Below are 14,555 nucleotides of genomic sequence, written 5' to 3'. Positions count from 1 at the left end.
GTTCCTTTGGAGGATGGTTAGACTGGACGTTGCTCAATCACATCACAGTCTTCTGTTTTACCTATGGGGAAAAAATCAACAAGTACATGTCTTACATACATTTAGGTTTGAGGGTACCTGCACTTCACTTTCACTGCGTAATAAGAAACGTTGATCCTTACGTTCTCATAACATGCTTACACTTTGGAGGACTGTCAGTAACTTTACTGTATGTATGTATGCTGGTTAAACTTTGGTTTAACATCGTTACTGAATACTGTAAATGTAACTTACAATCGTGCCACATCAATGCATTAATCTAAGCTGCGACTAACTTTCATTACCTTCAACTAATAGTTTGCAGCATAATGTTACTGGTCATTGTACATGACGTTACTGGGCGTTACAGCTAAGCTAGCTTACCTAACGTTAGCCAGAGCTGGCGTTACACCTGGTCGTTACCTGTGCGGTTGCTGCTGCCCGTGCTAATAAAGCTTACATACTAGACTTGCACATTAATTAAGCGTGAAGCATCGGGATTTCTCGGTTTAGTTCATTTACTTACCGTGTAGCACACTGTCGGGCACCTACTTTTAGTTTTGGTTTCATTTTCAATTTGACGACGCTCCTTGGTTCTGTACCGTCTCCGAACACTTGAAACGAATTAAAAGCAGTCGAACCTTCTGTCCGCGATGTTGTGTCATTACTATTTCCTCTATGTGTTAATGACGTTTGTGACCGTTTAAAAAAAAAACAAACATATAAACTGTTAACGCCGTTTTACCATTTCACACAATGGCCACAAGATGGCGACAGTTCGCGCTTAATTCCAGTTTTCGTTTTCCGGTAGAAGGCTCTTCCAAAATAAAGGCATTTGTTTACCCCTTGGAACTGTACTGATTAAAGCGACAATGTAGAAGAAGTGGATTAAACAAATAATCAATCAAATTATTAATTTAAAGCCCTCGATAGATGCAACATAACATAATATACTTCTACAATGTTACAAATGTGAGGGATTTTTTTATCGATTTGCCTTTTATATGTATTAATTGAAACTGAAAAACCAAAATATAGTATTGAGGTATTTGAGTATATTCAAATGAAATAAACTCAACATGCTCTTTGTAACTAAACTACTGTCAAATAGTTTGAAGGTGAAGAGGTTTGTATATCAGTTTAAAGAACATACTAGACTTTCCACACCAACCACATCCCCTTAAAATATTATATTAAAACATAAAACTTACTAATCTGTAGTTTTTTTAAACGTTTTTGAGGAAATGTTAACATTTAATCTTGGATTTACACACACACACACAAGTTGGATATTCAAACTTTTATTTCCCTCTGATATATCAATAAATAATTCATAATAAAGCTCACTTGATTGGGCCCAAAGCAAAACAAGCCTCTAAAAACAGTCTAGTCTGATTACATTGTGTTACTGCACTGTAGCTTATACCTGAAAAGTGTCTTTAACAGTTGCTGTGATATCGGTTTGGTTATGAAAATAAATCAGCTCCAGGTTTCACTACTCTTGCTGCTGGGAGCACTGGGAGCCCTATTCCTCTCAGCCTCACACATCGAATCCCCTTACTTTAGCCATATACTCAGGAAACACTTTGATCGATGAGTAGTTGTAGAGAGTTGTTACATTAAAAGGCACTGTTTAGGAATGAACAGCATGTGAAATGATTAATGAAACAAATCAGTGATAAAAGGTCCACGATATCATCAACATGAATAAATGGTTCTCAGTCTTTAGTGCCTTCATAACAGCCAGAGTGTTGAATATATCTAGTTTCCTATGACAGAGATCAATAAATTGTGAAAAAATTTTTCAAAACTAGCAAACAGTCCTTTAGTAAATCCCCCAAACTGACTACGTCTCCTCTAACAGATGCTTAGGTTCTAGGTTCAGTAAACAGTACGTGTGTCAATAAATTCCATAACAAATGCAATGACATGAACGATTAAACATTGAATGCATCCAAAGTCTGATGGAGGTGATTTCTCTGTGCTGTTTGGTGCACGGCTGCACTACCTGCTGAAGCACAGTGACTCCTCTATGAGCACGAGGCCACGAAGCAAAACTGTAACGGACGTGCTGTGACATAAAAGCTGCCGTGGTGCTCCGTGCATGATGGGATCTGGGGATCATGCACTTGTGCACTCACACCAGATCTATGATTTCTATAACAGAAGGTCTGCGGTGATGTCCTAGACTGACGTGAGATAGCTCATGTAGAGGTTGATTTTGCAGCATAAACAGTACAATCACCTAGTAGTTGTACGTGCACATGTATTGATTTTGGTGTCTAAGATCAAACTGTACAAACTATTCCTTGAGGTGCAGCTGATGTGAGGGTCGAAGGCGCCTCAGACGCTGGTGATGTTCTCGGCCCCGTTGGCCGAGGCCCTGCCTTTGTCGCCCTCCGTGGGCAGGCTGCGGTAGTGGCAGTGCGGAGCCACATCCACAGCGGGTCTGGGCGGGTCGGGCGGCGCGGACGCTCGACCCTGCTCCAGAGCCTTCTGGTCCTTTCTGTCCAGCCAGTAAAACGACACGATGAGGAAGACGGCGGACGAGGCCACCACGGCGCTGCAGGCGAGGAAGACGTGGAAATACAGGCCCGTGCTGTCGACCAGGATTCCTGCAAGGACAAGGACGAGGCAGCGTTTCAGCTTTAACCTTTTACTAATTGCATTTTATTAAAAGGGCACTCGTCAAAAGCAGCTAATATGTAAAATATTCAAAAACACCTAAAAACTCTGCTTCTTTCCTTTAGCCTCTGATAATTATGAAAACTCTTACTGCTGGTACGTACATGAGACCTGAAGTCCTATGAGTCAGCAACAAAGATTTGAGATTCGCCTACAGGTGAATGTGAACTTTACCCCCTCACTGACTTGGCTCCAAAATGGGTAAAGTGATCCTGTTGTGAGCGGTGCCTGCGGTTTCACCACTGACCCACTCCACTAACTCTCACAGACCCTGTCACCCGAGACGAGCGGCCTCCGGCCTTTCCCTGCTCTGCTGCCTCCGAACTCTGCTCCTCTGAGCACACAATGTTCTGGGACACCTGTTCAAGGTACAGTAATTACCCTGAGACCATTTTAAATTAGCTTGAGGCAACTTTAAAGGAGTAATCTGATTAATCAAAGAATGCAGGATTATCCTAAAATAATGATGCTGATTCCCAGTGGGATCACGTCTGATCATCCACAGCGTGTGGAAGGTGTTAAAACCAGTTGAGCTGTGTGACATCAGGCTGTGCCCTTTGACTGTGTGCTCATTCGTGGGTTTTACTGGTTGTGACACTGCTGTAGGAGAGTTTGCTGTATTAATGTTCTTCAAAGCCCATGTGAGGACTTGGCTTCACCTCAGGGCCAGGATCATGTGCTCGTAACAGGGAATATGCAGGCTCTGTCCAGTCAGAGGACTGAGCTGTAAATATAGAGACCATTCATCACACCTTCAGGTTTTTGAGCCTTAAATTCTTTTAAAGGATGAGCAGCTGTCAAATTACAACAGGGATTTAAGGTCGACGGGCCGCGAACCACTCGTTCACTGCTTATGCCCCAGTTACGTGCAATTCAGAGTCATGATTTCTCACACAGCAGCGTTTGCTGTAGCCGTTCCACTTCCTCTCTTCCCTACTGATACCAGATACGCCTTCGCATTCCTTGAAAGCCTCAGCAGGCTTTGCGTAAAAGGTCACATCCACCTGCTCACTTCTCTCACCCGCTCAGTCACCAGGCCCCGAGTCCCTCTACCGGTCTGAGCTCCAAGCACGAGACCAAACAGCCGGTTTGGAAATCTGAAATCTGAAATCTCCGTGCCCTCACCTGCCAGCGGGGGCCCGATGAGCAGCGTGACGCTCTCCATGATGGCGAGCAGCCCCAGCGCGGAGGGGAAGCGGCTCATCTCCACCGTGTCCATGAGCACGGTGAACATCAGCGAGCCCACCACGCTCATGGACAGGCCGTAGGTCACCACGTAGGCCAGCAGGACCGGGAAGCTGGGCCCGATGCAGCAGATACTGTTACTGAGCCCGTTGACCATCAGCGCTGAGGCGAAGATGTAAACGTGCTGCCCTTTAAACCTGGGCATGTTGAACACGACGCCGACGGGCGGCCGCACCACGATGTTGACGATCCCCAGGATGGAGAGCAGCAGCGCGGCGCGGTTCTGGTCCATGCCGTTGGCCGTGGCGTAGGGAACTAAGTAAATGAGGGGCACCACGAAGCCCAGCATCATCCAGGTGATGCCTATCGAGTACACGCAGTAGCGCCGGTTGTTGCAGAACTGATCGAACGCCATGTGTTTGCTAAGAGACGCCAGCAGGCTGCTACACACGCTCCTGGCCCTCCGTTTGGCCTTGCCCTCCTCCTCCTCCTCTTCCTCCTCCTCCTCTGGCGGCTGCGACCCGCGGTTCTTCGGCGGCTGCAGGGGCCTCATGACGGCGCCGCACACGCAGCAGTTCAACAGGACGGCGCCCAGGATGAGGAAGCTCCCCCTCCACCCGAACTCCATGTGGAGGTAGTTGCCCAGGAGGGGCAGCGTGCACAGGCCCAGGGCCGTGCCCGTGGACGACATGGCGTTGGCGAAGACGCGGCGCCGCACGAAGTAGTGGCCCAGGATGGTGACGGCCGGCTGGAAGCTGAAGCAGAAGCCGAGCCCTGGAACGAAGCAAGGGGACTCAGAGTTCAGACCAAACGCACCGGGCCGGCGGCAGCGGCAGTGACGCGAGGCTTCGCCGACCTGTGACGACGCCGGCCGTTACGTAAAGCTGGGTGATGGAGTGGGTGAACGCGCTGGCAGCCATCCCCAGCCCACTCAGGACCCCACCCAGGATGACGGTGGCCCTGCAGCCCAGCCGCTCCACCAGGACGCTGCAGAACGGACCTGCAGGTACACACTCAGCTCATGACGGGCTCACAGAACCTGCAGAACTTGAAAGTGAAAGTGAAACACACGCCTCCTTTCTAACTTCATTCAGTCATTGCCACAGATCCCTGGCTTCTGGTCACTGGCTAATGAAGGGTTAAAGCTTTGTGTGGAGGCTAGATCATTTATGGGATCAAAGCATTCCTGAATTTATTAAGTGCAGCCACTACTCAAACCCAGAGAAGCCTGTTCTCTATTCCTGCGCTGATCTAAGATCTCACACAGCTTCATGTTATTTCTACCGGCAACAAAATACAGGGAAAAGCAGAGAAACCGTAGCTTTAAGCTGCTTTTTCAGGAAGTGGAGGAAAAAAAGAACCAAGATGGTGCAAAGGCTCTCAACTCTGCGCTTTACGAGTTGGGGCGACAGTTTACAACATGTGTGAACACGTCAACGAAGGTACCGTTAAATTCCAGCCTGTAAAAAAACCCTCACACACACACACACACACACACACACACACACACACACACACACACACACACACACACACACACACACACACAAAGAGAAGAACATGCAAATTGCTGAACTATCAAAGCTTCACACGGAAACGCAGAGTCGGCGAAATAAAGACATGGATGAGTTAGTTATTGAGCAGCTGGTCAGCAGCCAAACTGTCGCATCAGAGGACAGAAGCAGTGAGAGCAGCCTCACCTCCTGCATGGAGCACGGACGTCATGATGGACGGCACCCACGAGGTCTCGCTGTTGGAGGCCTGGAACTCGTGCTGCAGGTCCGTGTAGAAGATCCCCACGCACGAGGGGAAGGCCAGGGTGAGGGCCAGCACCAGGATGGTGGCCCCCAGCACCATCCAGCCCCAGCCTCCGTCCGGCGCCGGCGCTGGACCCGGCGCTGGCCGGCGCCCGTTCTCCTGCGACTCGCCGTCGCCGCTCTCGCGGACCTTCTGGTCCATGGCGGCGTCGGGACGGAGCAGCCGACCGCCCGCGAGCCCGTTTCCGTTCCTCTGGGTCATTGTGCGACCGGCGGACGGGGCCGGGCGGCGGCGCCGCCCATGTCCTCCGCGGGGCGACCCGGCAGGTTTGATGGAGAAGCTGAAGCAGAGAGCGTCCAGCGTTGGTCCACAATGAAAAGCAACATCAGCCTCCGCGCCATTAAACTTTGTACATACAGAAATCCACACTAAAGCCTCTTTCCAAGCGCAGTAGCTGCTTTAATCCGATCCCTGCGCTAAACAGAACCCCGCAGAGGAACCGGTGAGCCACGGCGCCTCGATTCTACTATCAACAACAGTCAAATACTGGAAACTTTATCAGCCGGTCGTTAAGTTCCCAGGAAACCTACCCCGGAACCCGCTGCCCTGCCCAGCAGCTGGCACATCTGGAGCTGGTGTTCCATTTCTTGGGGGGAGGAGGAGAGTTTGCTTTGACATCTGAACAGAGGCCTATTGATGTGAGTGTTTTCACGAGTATGTGTTGGCACCCACACAGGTGTGTGTGTGTGTGTGTGTGTGTGTGTGTGTGTGTGTGTGTGTGTGTGTGTGTGTGTGTTGGACTCATCTGACCTCCCCACTACATTTCCTGGAAGGTGTTGGCCTGTTTAGACACTCAGCCCGGTGTCTCCTGTCTCAGGATGAACTGAACAACTGTCAGAAGTTATAACTTCGTGAAAGCAGCAGAATTAATGGAACTAATGGACTGTCCTTCAGTTTACAGCCGCGCTTGTGTGACTGCAGACTGTACCTGGTGTACTGTTGATAACGTGCTGCTTGCTGAGCTCTGCCTTTGTTTGCTTTGTACAGCTGAGGCCAATGGACCTATTTTAGTATCGGTTATGAGTCAAATGATTAAAAATCGCCCAGAGCCACATTTTAAAATGGTTATTAGAGAATATAGTAACAATCTGATGTCTATTATATGTTTATTATAGTGGAAAAATAACAAACTTTAATACACTTCTGCAGCTACCTGATCCACGCACGGGTTTTAATTAAGATTCAGATTAAATAGAGTCAAGAATGTTTATCTAATACAGAGTAGAATTGTGTGGCCCTGAGATTTCTCAGAAAAGCTTCTGAAATAGAGCCTGTAAGGTTGGTTTATTACAATTACCTCCAGAAAAGGGTGACTGCAGACTCAACAGAACAGAACACAGTGGCTTGAAGCGTCTACACACTCCAGGCCATGTCTCTGGAAGCTAATGGGCCGGACGGACCGACCAGACATCCTCTGGCCCGACTCGTTGCCTTCCTGCTCCGAGGCTCTGCTCCACTTGTCGGCAGAGACGTCAGATGACGGGCTTCCATATAAGTGACAGTGATGCTGAGCAGCTGTTTCCTGTCACACGCTTCACTTTCCGGACAGTGGACGTTTTGCTGATCGGCACATTCTGGACCCCGGCAGCGTTAAGGAGTTTGTGTGAGCACATTAACACGGTCCTTTCTGTCGTTCACCCACGTGGCGGCTCGCCGATACTCCAGCTTGTTTACCGCAGAAAAGCGCATCCACGCACGGACAAGAACAGCGTGGTTGAACGAAGCTGCTTTTAATTAAGATCCATTAGCGCCAGCACAATTACAACGCTGTGTTCTGTTCTGTTCTGTTCTGTTCTGTTCTGTCCGCATCAGTGTAATTCCGACAAACGCCCATTACTGCGAAAGAGGAAGCGGTTCCGATCATCATCCTGCGCCGTGAACGCGCTCCTACACAAACGCACACGTTCGGGGATTAAAAACTCACCGCTTTTATGCTGCGCGTGCCCGTCCAGAACCGTCGGTCCAGTCGTGGCTCGATGTGTGCCGGGGCAGGCGCTGCCGTCCGGGGGTCCGTCCGTCCCCGGTGGGAGGAGACTGACGCGGCCCCGCGGGGAGGACGGGATGCGGGCGCCGCGCAGGCCCCGGTCCCGGCTCCGGTCCCGGTCCCGGTCCCGGCTCCGGTCCGGTCCCGCAGCGGCGCGGCGCGAGCTGCGCGTCGAGGCCCGAGACGCTGCACGATGAGCCGTAATGGAGGACGCAGCGCTGAGGGGGAAACGAGAACGATGAGCCGCTGTCTGGTTCAACTGTAAACAGCGACGCCCGTTTAGGCGAACACATCCAGGCCGGAAGTACATTTGTTTATAGTTTGTAATCAGTTGTGGGATCTCGCAAACGGTTATGTGTATATTTTACTTCCCTGCTGTTTCCGTGGGTTTTTATTAATTCATAAAATTTAGATAAAATGCATAGTGTGACAAGATCAAAAAACACATTTTTATAAACAAACGATAAGCTTTGGGAAAGTTCCACCCACGAGGCGGATGATTGATTCTCACACACATTGATTCACTGTAAGCATTTACTTTGTTACAGTGTTGCTCATTGTAAGTGATGCTCCGACTCACTGGAGGATGAGACAGGAGAGAGGCTCAACCAGCAGAGGTCAGCAGACGTTTTCAAATCAAAACGTCATTTTACTCCTTTTTTAAAATTACTTACATTCACCTTTGAGTCCCAATATTTTTGGAAATGTTCTACAGTGTGTGTTTTTCAAGTATTTTGTTCCCCATTCTATTCAGAAACAAACAGTGAGTCACAGTTTAAAACACAAACACAGTTTATGATTAAAAACCAGACTGGGTTCTGTTAAAGTTGTTACATGTAAAGAAATGACATCTGTAGACAAAATCCAAAAGATATAAAATAAATAAAAGTGAGACAAGCGAAAGGACAAAACGTCTTGTCAGCTTCCAAACATTTCCCCACAGTCTCTGTTAACAATATTCACATTTGACATCAATACTGTTGATAAATGAACACAAAGCAACTGTTATTAGCTGATATTTCTCAGTACGGTTAAATGAGTGTACACGTGTGCATGTCCACGAACGCATGCAGGTGTTTACAGATAAACAAGTAAATCAATGTTTGTTGTTTTTCTTTTAAACTGTGAACATGTGTTGTCCTGCCGGTTGTGTGAACGCTATATTAACCAAAGTCAGGGGCTGTTTTATTTTTTTTAAATCCACAATTAAACTGTCCTGACAAATCATCAGAAACAACAAAGAGAACAAATAGGTGAGTAGAGAATGTGTCTAGTTGTAGACCTGCTGTCCCACACAAGGAATCTACACCTACAACCCACAGAGCCATGCCCTCCCTCTGCTCCCCCACCATGCATCACATACACTTTGCACTAACACAGAGGTCAGACAAAATCCAATACACAACATCATAATCTCTAAAACAACGCATGCTCTCATGTTTTCACATGCCCGTACAACACAGATTTTTTGCAGATTTGTTAACATTGCACATGGTCTGTAGACTAACTAGTGCAGGTGAAAAGTACAAAACAACAGTCAATGGACTTTTTTTGTTGTTGTGGTTTTAAAAAATTGTTGCTTGGGTGAAATGTTATAAACACATTGCACAGTTCAGTGAGGTCAGTGGTTCCCATCCTTAAGGACCCAAAAGAAAACAAAGCCTGTGTGTGCAAAACGTTGTGAACGTGTGAAACAAATGACAGACCGCCACCAAAAACCTGCTCAACTCAAAGTTGGTATTAAACCGAAGACATGAGCAACTTTCTCTTCCAGAAATGTTTTCTCCTCTGATTGGGACCACTGACATCACACAGTTGACAAATACATTAAGTGCTTCAAGGGTTAATCACTTACATCATAAAACGGGACCATTAAAAAAGGTTCAGCAAGTTTTCAGTCAAATTGATTTTCCCAAAAACTGGGGCACTGCTGGAGTTTTACTAGGATGAGACCGGAGGAGGGAGCTGCGTCCTCCAGCTCGGAGGCTGTTACTCAAGTGTAAGGGTTCACAACCAAACAGCGGCTGGAAATCATTCTTAGCTTGGACGCAGAAGGTGATTTTAGGATTTGTTTTTCTCTGAAACACTAAAGAAAACAAGCTAAAACAAAACATCATGGATGAAACCTCAGATCCGGGCCTCTGGCTTTTTCAAAGTAAAAGAGGCACCTTGAGAACAAGAGGAGAACAACTGTGCACAACACAGGTCAAAGGCACAACACTGGACACGGACGAAGGGAAACGACACCCACGGTGCTTTGCAAAGGTCCAGAGAACAATGAGGAAACACATTTGGGCATTTTCAGCAGCGCAGTCTGCTCGTGACTCCAATTAGAAAACCGCACAGCACACAATCAAAAGGAAAGAATGAGCAACAAAGAAGTCACGTCAACGTTTGAGCTCTGAGGCCTGGCTGAGCAACGGCAACACGTTTCCCATTAAAATGCATTATTTTTTGTTCATGCTTGATATAACATAGGTGTGTTTAATATGTTCTATACAAAGGGTGATCAATGCCAGTGGCAGGTGTCAGTGATGTCACACAAAGACTGGATGCAGTAGAGACTGCACGACGGGTAACAATGACACGTTTCACTTCTGCTTCTGATATGCGCACGAATGGCTCAAACTTTGCATTAAGGTGCCCTGATAACAAAGCTGCATTTACACTAACGGCATTACGTGTGTCCATCAGGGCGCGCTGAAAAGATTTAAATGACACCGACTGAGGGGACGCCGAGTCAGTTTCAAAAAGCTCTTTTTTAAGTTCCCTTGCAAACATCCTATAAATAAATATCACAGAATTTAGTGATCTGACTTTACAGAAAGTGAGGTTTGTCAGGATGAGCCTCTCGACGGGCTGGAACCACGCTTGTAAACCCTTTTAGTGTTTTCCACGTGTTGCTCAATGAATGAACGTCATAAAAGCAGCGGTGTCACGAAGCAAAGTAATGTCAAGTATAAAAATACTTCAGCCGAGTTGGTCTGTGTCTGCTGGCAGAGACGAGAACATCACTGCAATAAAGGCTTCACTCCCAACGACACCCCGGGCTTTAAGCGCAGGGACTACAGTTCAGCCGGCACCGCCTTTGCTACAAGTGCTGCAGAATGCGAGACAACTCAGTTGGTTGGGCGTTAAGTGGAGGCGCAGCTGCAAAGTGGTAGTTATTGGGGCTTTGAGGCAGCATACAGACTGGCCACTGTCCGATCCCCTGCCACGCCATGTTGTCTGGGCAAACAGCAATGACAGCGACTTTCCGAATCCCTAATTACAATTTTAAGATATGCAAGAAATCAAAGTACAGCAGGATAGTTAAGAAAAAACTCAGTGGCAAGTTGTTGTTGTTTTTTTGAGAAACACTAGAGAAAACGTGCAGCTGAAAAACCAGTGATATCTCAGTCATGGACAGTAAGCAGAGGCACTGCATCACACACCCATGTCAGCGTGTGGGACACCACCAGGATATTTTCCCCATCAAATAAAGTGAGTTACCCACCAGATTATGTAAATATATGACAACTATGATACAGAAACCAATAATTACACCATTTGCATTCACATTTTCATATAATGTTATCATGTAGCCTATATAGATTTATATAGAATTCTCACATGCCTTGACAAATTGTACACAAGTGTAGTCTTTTTGAATCATTTTCTTTTGCGCAGAAATATTCCAAATTGCGTCCAAGGAGGGAAAGATCAAATGGAAACACGAGGTGCAGGATGCTGCGGTTTTCCAGCAGCGGCCTCGCTGTATCGACTCGAGCCGAGATGCCAGTAAGACCAAACCCCGTTAAAAGGTCCTAAACGCTCGGCACGGAGTGGAGGAAGCGCAGCGCCAGGCTGTAATCGGACTCTGGCGTTGACTGGACCCGCCTCTTATCCTCCTGGCTCGGTTTAACATGTCTGCTCACATCCACTGACGGACTCAGATACAGAGAGGCTCAGTCACGTGTTCATTTCTTGGTGTCATTTGCAGGTCCTGAGGAGGTTTCTGCTAAGTTGATGGAGGCAGGTGTAAGGGTGATGATAATAAAAATGATGATGAACATGTCTATTAGCTCTGTGCTGGGCGTCAGTCCACTACAGCCACCGCTGTAGGCGGCACCACCACAACACTGACCATCAGAACGCTGCTATGGAGAAAATCACTCGCTGTGAATCTGCTTTAACTCCCACTGAAGTTTTTCACAGCCGGCAATGAAGGAAAGAAACCAAACGACTAGTCAGGGCGTTGCAGCACTGGAGGTGAGGGCACTGTGGAAAGGCACACCAGAGGACGAAGGGAGGGTGGCTGCTAATAATGATGACGATGATGATGATGGTGGTGATAGTTGTGGTGGAGAGGAAATGTTCATGTTGCTGTTTTGTTTTCGTTTAGCGCAGGATCTCGGTCTCTTCACATCCGCGAGCCTCGCTCTTGAAGGATCTGGGAGAACGAAGTGAAGCGTTCATTAATGAAGCATACATTTCTTATAGACTTCCTTTTTGTACATCCTCGCTGGTTGTTTTTGCAGAGTACAGACTGTCCTGCGCTCATCACTCACCTTGGCCTTCTCAGTGGGCTCAATGACGATGCCATTGGTGGAGTTGTTAAGTTCCCTGGAAACTACACATAGAAACTCTGCCTGGTCCTCGTTGCCATAGTTGTAGGAGGAGCCGATGCTAATGAGCTGCAGATCCAGATAGAAAGAGTAAGAAAATATCCATGACTGAATCATGGCATCCTGCTTTGTGTATTGACTTCTGTATTATTAGTTCACATATTTAGATCTTTTTTCACATATAGAATATGTGTAACGTCTTTAAAACTTGATAGTATGTCAAGCAGCAAATTTCGAGAGTCTTTTTTTTCGTAATAAATATCTGAGAACATCAGTATAAAATATTCTGGACAAATGCTGTAGGTCTGCCTCCGAACCAGAGCTGTATCAGTGGCTATGAAACAACTAAAGCTCAACGAGGGATATAAACCACAGCATTTTCTGCACCTGCTCAAACTTCCAGCCGTCGGACATGGTTGAGACCATCTGCGTGAGTTCCTCCTCCTGGCACTGTAGCACTCGATACACATGCTTCACGGGGCCCTGAGGGACGGGACAAAAGCACACACAGTACCAGAGAGTGGTACAGAATCAACATCAATAATCTGCTGGAACTAATAAAGAAAAGCTATTTTCATTGTGTTTGTACTACGGCGCAGTCTGGTCCACAGATGGATCTGCCAGTTCTACTCTCAGGTGTCAGGCCTGATCCTTTTATCTCTGCTTCCTGTACCTGAGATGTTCGATTCTCGTTGTCCCGTATCCTCTCTTTCACCAGCCTCACTAGTGATGCGATGTTGTAGAACTCGGCTTCCTCAAGGACACCTGAGAAGCAAAACAAACGGACCATTAGACGTCACCGCTTGGTCCCCAAAGATCTGCTCACTCTGTGGGATGGGATTTTTGCAGGCGACGTTTTACCTTCCTCTGCCAGGTTTTTATCCATGATCAGTTTTCCGTGTCGAAGGTAATTGAGGATGGGGCCGAAGTATGTGGGGTCCCTGTCGATCAGGTAGGCTCCCGTCTCGTCCTGTAAGAACAATAATAAAGTTGGTGAGTGAGCAGAGTTTCTACTTTAGACAGAAGCTGTGGCCTTGAGGCTCCTTGACCTTTCCCGTTATAGATTATTGGCGATGAAGAAGCCAAATGAAACCTTAAGAGACAGAAAAACTAAGAAGAGATAGGGAGATGAGGCCCTCTACCTGTGCCCAGGGGCCAATTTCTCATAGCTCACAATAAATGAAGGAATTAAATATTAACCACGCTAATTGAAGGTGCGAGTCCTATTAACGCGTGCTGAATATATGGACTCACTTTGTCAGAGTCCAGGTCGGGGTCTTCCTGGCACAGTCGGAACAGGAAAGATTTGGGGTCCCTGCACAGCGTCTGCTTTGTCGTGATGAAGTAGGTCCCTCCGACGTTGAGCCGGACCCAGCGTGAGCCCGGCTTCTCCACCGGTTCGGACGGCGAACTCGGGTTGCTCTTCGCCGGGAAACCGAACACGGAGCGTCCTCCTCCGCTGCCGCCGGAGCTCGACACCCCGCCGGGACTGAGCTGGCTGCTCCGTGGCGGAACCATGAGAGTGGGCGACGCCAGGCGCACGGTGCCGCGGTGCTCGGGCTGCTCCACGGTGCCCGTACCGCTCGGCTCCACGGCGTGCAGCTCGGCCATGTTTTTGTCACACAACGCACGGTCAGCTAGCGGCTCACTGCGGGGAAACGGCTTCTCTCCGCCGATTTGTAAACACAGCGAGCTTATTTTTCTCCGTCGGGGAGGCTGGCATCAGGGCGTTGCTGCTCACACTCGACCGCCTCGGCCGCCAGCGCCCGAGATTAATACACAAACGTGACTATGAAAGGCTGTACGATACTAGCAGCATCACGCTTAATCGTTTCTTCACGAGATAAATTGCTCATTCTCGTCTATTCAAACGTTAATCGGTGAAAGGCAATTCTTCCGGGTTGTAACGTGATTACTGTTTACTTCCGCTGTGTCAGGGCATTTCAGAATAAAGCCAAATCCAGTTATCTTTTACTTGTGGACTTTTATTTTTTAAAAACGTATTTATTGTGTTTTTTAAAAACTCAACTAATACAATAACATTATTTGCTACATTAGAAACTTACATACATACACGAGATATCTAGAGGATTTACGCAATCTGTTTAAAATATAAATAACACATTTAACAAGTTTATTTATATTTTAATATGCAATTGCCCAGTACAGCACATAGTACACTAATATGCAAAGGTTTGTGGTAATATTTGTACTTCGTACATTTTCTTTATGAACTTGGAAAATGTCACATTTCTTTA

General features: G+C 47.4%; 2 protein-coding genes and 1 long non-coding RNA gene across 4 annotated transcripts; 1 reads left to right on the top strand and 2 right to left on the bottom strand.

Moving 5' to 3' along the window:
- Positions 1-1,303: 1,303 nt before the first annotated feature.
- Positions 1,304-8,245, bottom strand: slc16a5a (solute carrier family 16 member 5a). 2 transcript variants are annotated; one of them, XM_055504223.1, is made up of 6 exons: positions 7,631-8,245; positions 7,004-7,542; positions 5,589-5,986; positions 4,745-4,888; positions 3,829-4,662; positions 1,304-2,633 (listed from the first exon to the last, which is right to left on the bottom strand). In XM_055504223.1, the coding sequence occupies exons 3-6, from the start codon at positions 5,905-5,907 to the stop codon at positions 2,362-2,364; spliced, it is 1,569 nt and encodes a 522-aa protein (XP_055360198.1). In that variant the 5' UTR covers positions 5,908-5,986; positions 7,004-7,542; positions 7,631-8,245; the 3' UTR covers positions 1,304-2,361. The 2 variants fall into 2 exon arrangements, with proteins under 2 accessions (XP_055360198.1, XP_028989105.1); XM_029133272.3 differs by lacking the exon at positions 7,004-7,542.
- Positions 2,767-8,371, top strand: LOC129603365 (uncharacterized). Its single transcript, XR_008693149.1, has 3 exons — positions 2,767-2,860; positions 2,972-3,071; positions 8,239-8,371. It is a non-coding gene; the product is annotated as an uncharacterized LOC129603365 (long non-coding RNA).
- A 93-nt stretch (positions 8,372-8,464) lies between these two features.
- kctd2 (potassium channel tetramerization domain containing 2) lies at positions 8,465-14,237 on the bottom strand. The gene is made up of 6 exons (XM_029133275.3): positions 13,552-14,237; positions 13,159-13,267; positions 12,971-13,062; positions 12,685-12,780; positions 12,241-12,366; positions 8,465-12,122 (listed from the first exon to the last, which is right to left on the bottom strand). Exons 1-6 carry the CDS (start codon positions 13,906-13,908, stop codon positions 12,093-12,095), a joined length of 810 nt encoding a protein of 269 aa, XP_028989108.1. The 5' UTR covers positions 13,909-14,237; the 3' UTR covers positions 8,465-12,092.
- Positions 14,238-14,555: the final 318 nt, after the last annotated feature.

The sequence above is a fragment of the Betta splendens genome, chromosome 19 (genome assembly GCF_900634795.4).
Source record: "Betta splendens chromosome 19, fBetSpl5.4, whole genome shotgun sequence".
Taxonomy (NCBI): Eukaryota; Metazoa; Chordata; class Actinopteri; order Anabantiformes; family Osphronemidae; genus Betta; species Betta splendens.
Note: the sequence above shows the minus strand (reverse complement) of the source record. Positions and strands in the feature narration are given on the sequence as shown.

Bases quoted from the DNA above. Each gene is read 5' to 3' on its own strand.
- kctd2 (XM_029133275.3), bottom strand. From the start codon at position 13,908: ATGGCCGAGCTGCACGCCGTGGAGCCGAGCGGTACGGGCACCGTGGAG. The intron at 12,781-12,970 runs GTACAGGAAGCA...CCCGTCCCTCAG, and splicing joins ACGAGAATCGAACATCTCAG to GGCCCCGTGAAGCATGTGTA. The intron at 12,123-12,240 runs GTGAGTGATGAG...TCGTTCTCCCAG, and splicing joins AGCCCACTGAGAAGGCCAAG to ATCCTTCAAGAGCGAGGCTC.
- slc16a5a (XM_055504223.1), bottom strand. From the start codon at position 5,907: ATGACCCAGAGGAACGGAAACGGGCTCGCGGGCGGTCGGCTGCTCCGT. The intron at 4,889-5,588 runs GTGAGGCTGCTC...GTGTACCTGCAG, and splicing joins GTCCGTGCTCCATGCAGGAG to GTCCGTTCTGCAGCGTCCTG. The intron at 2,634-3,828 runs GTGAGGGCACGG...TTGTCCTTGCAG, and splicing joins CATCGGGCCCCCGCTGGCAG to GAATCCTGGTCGACAGCACG.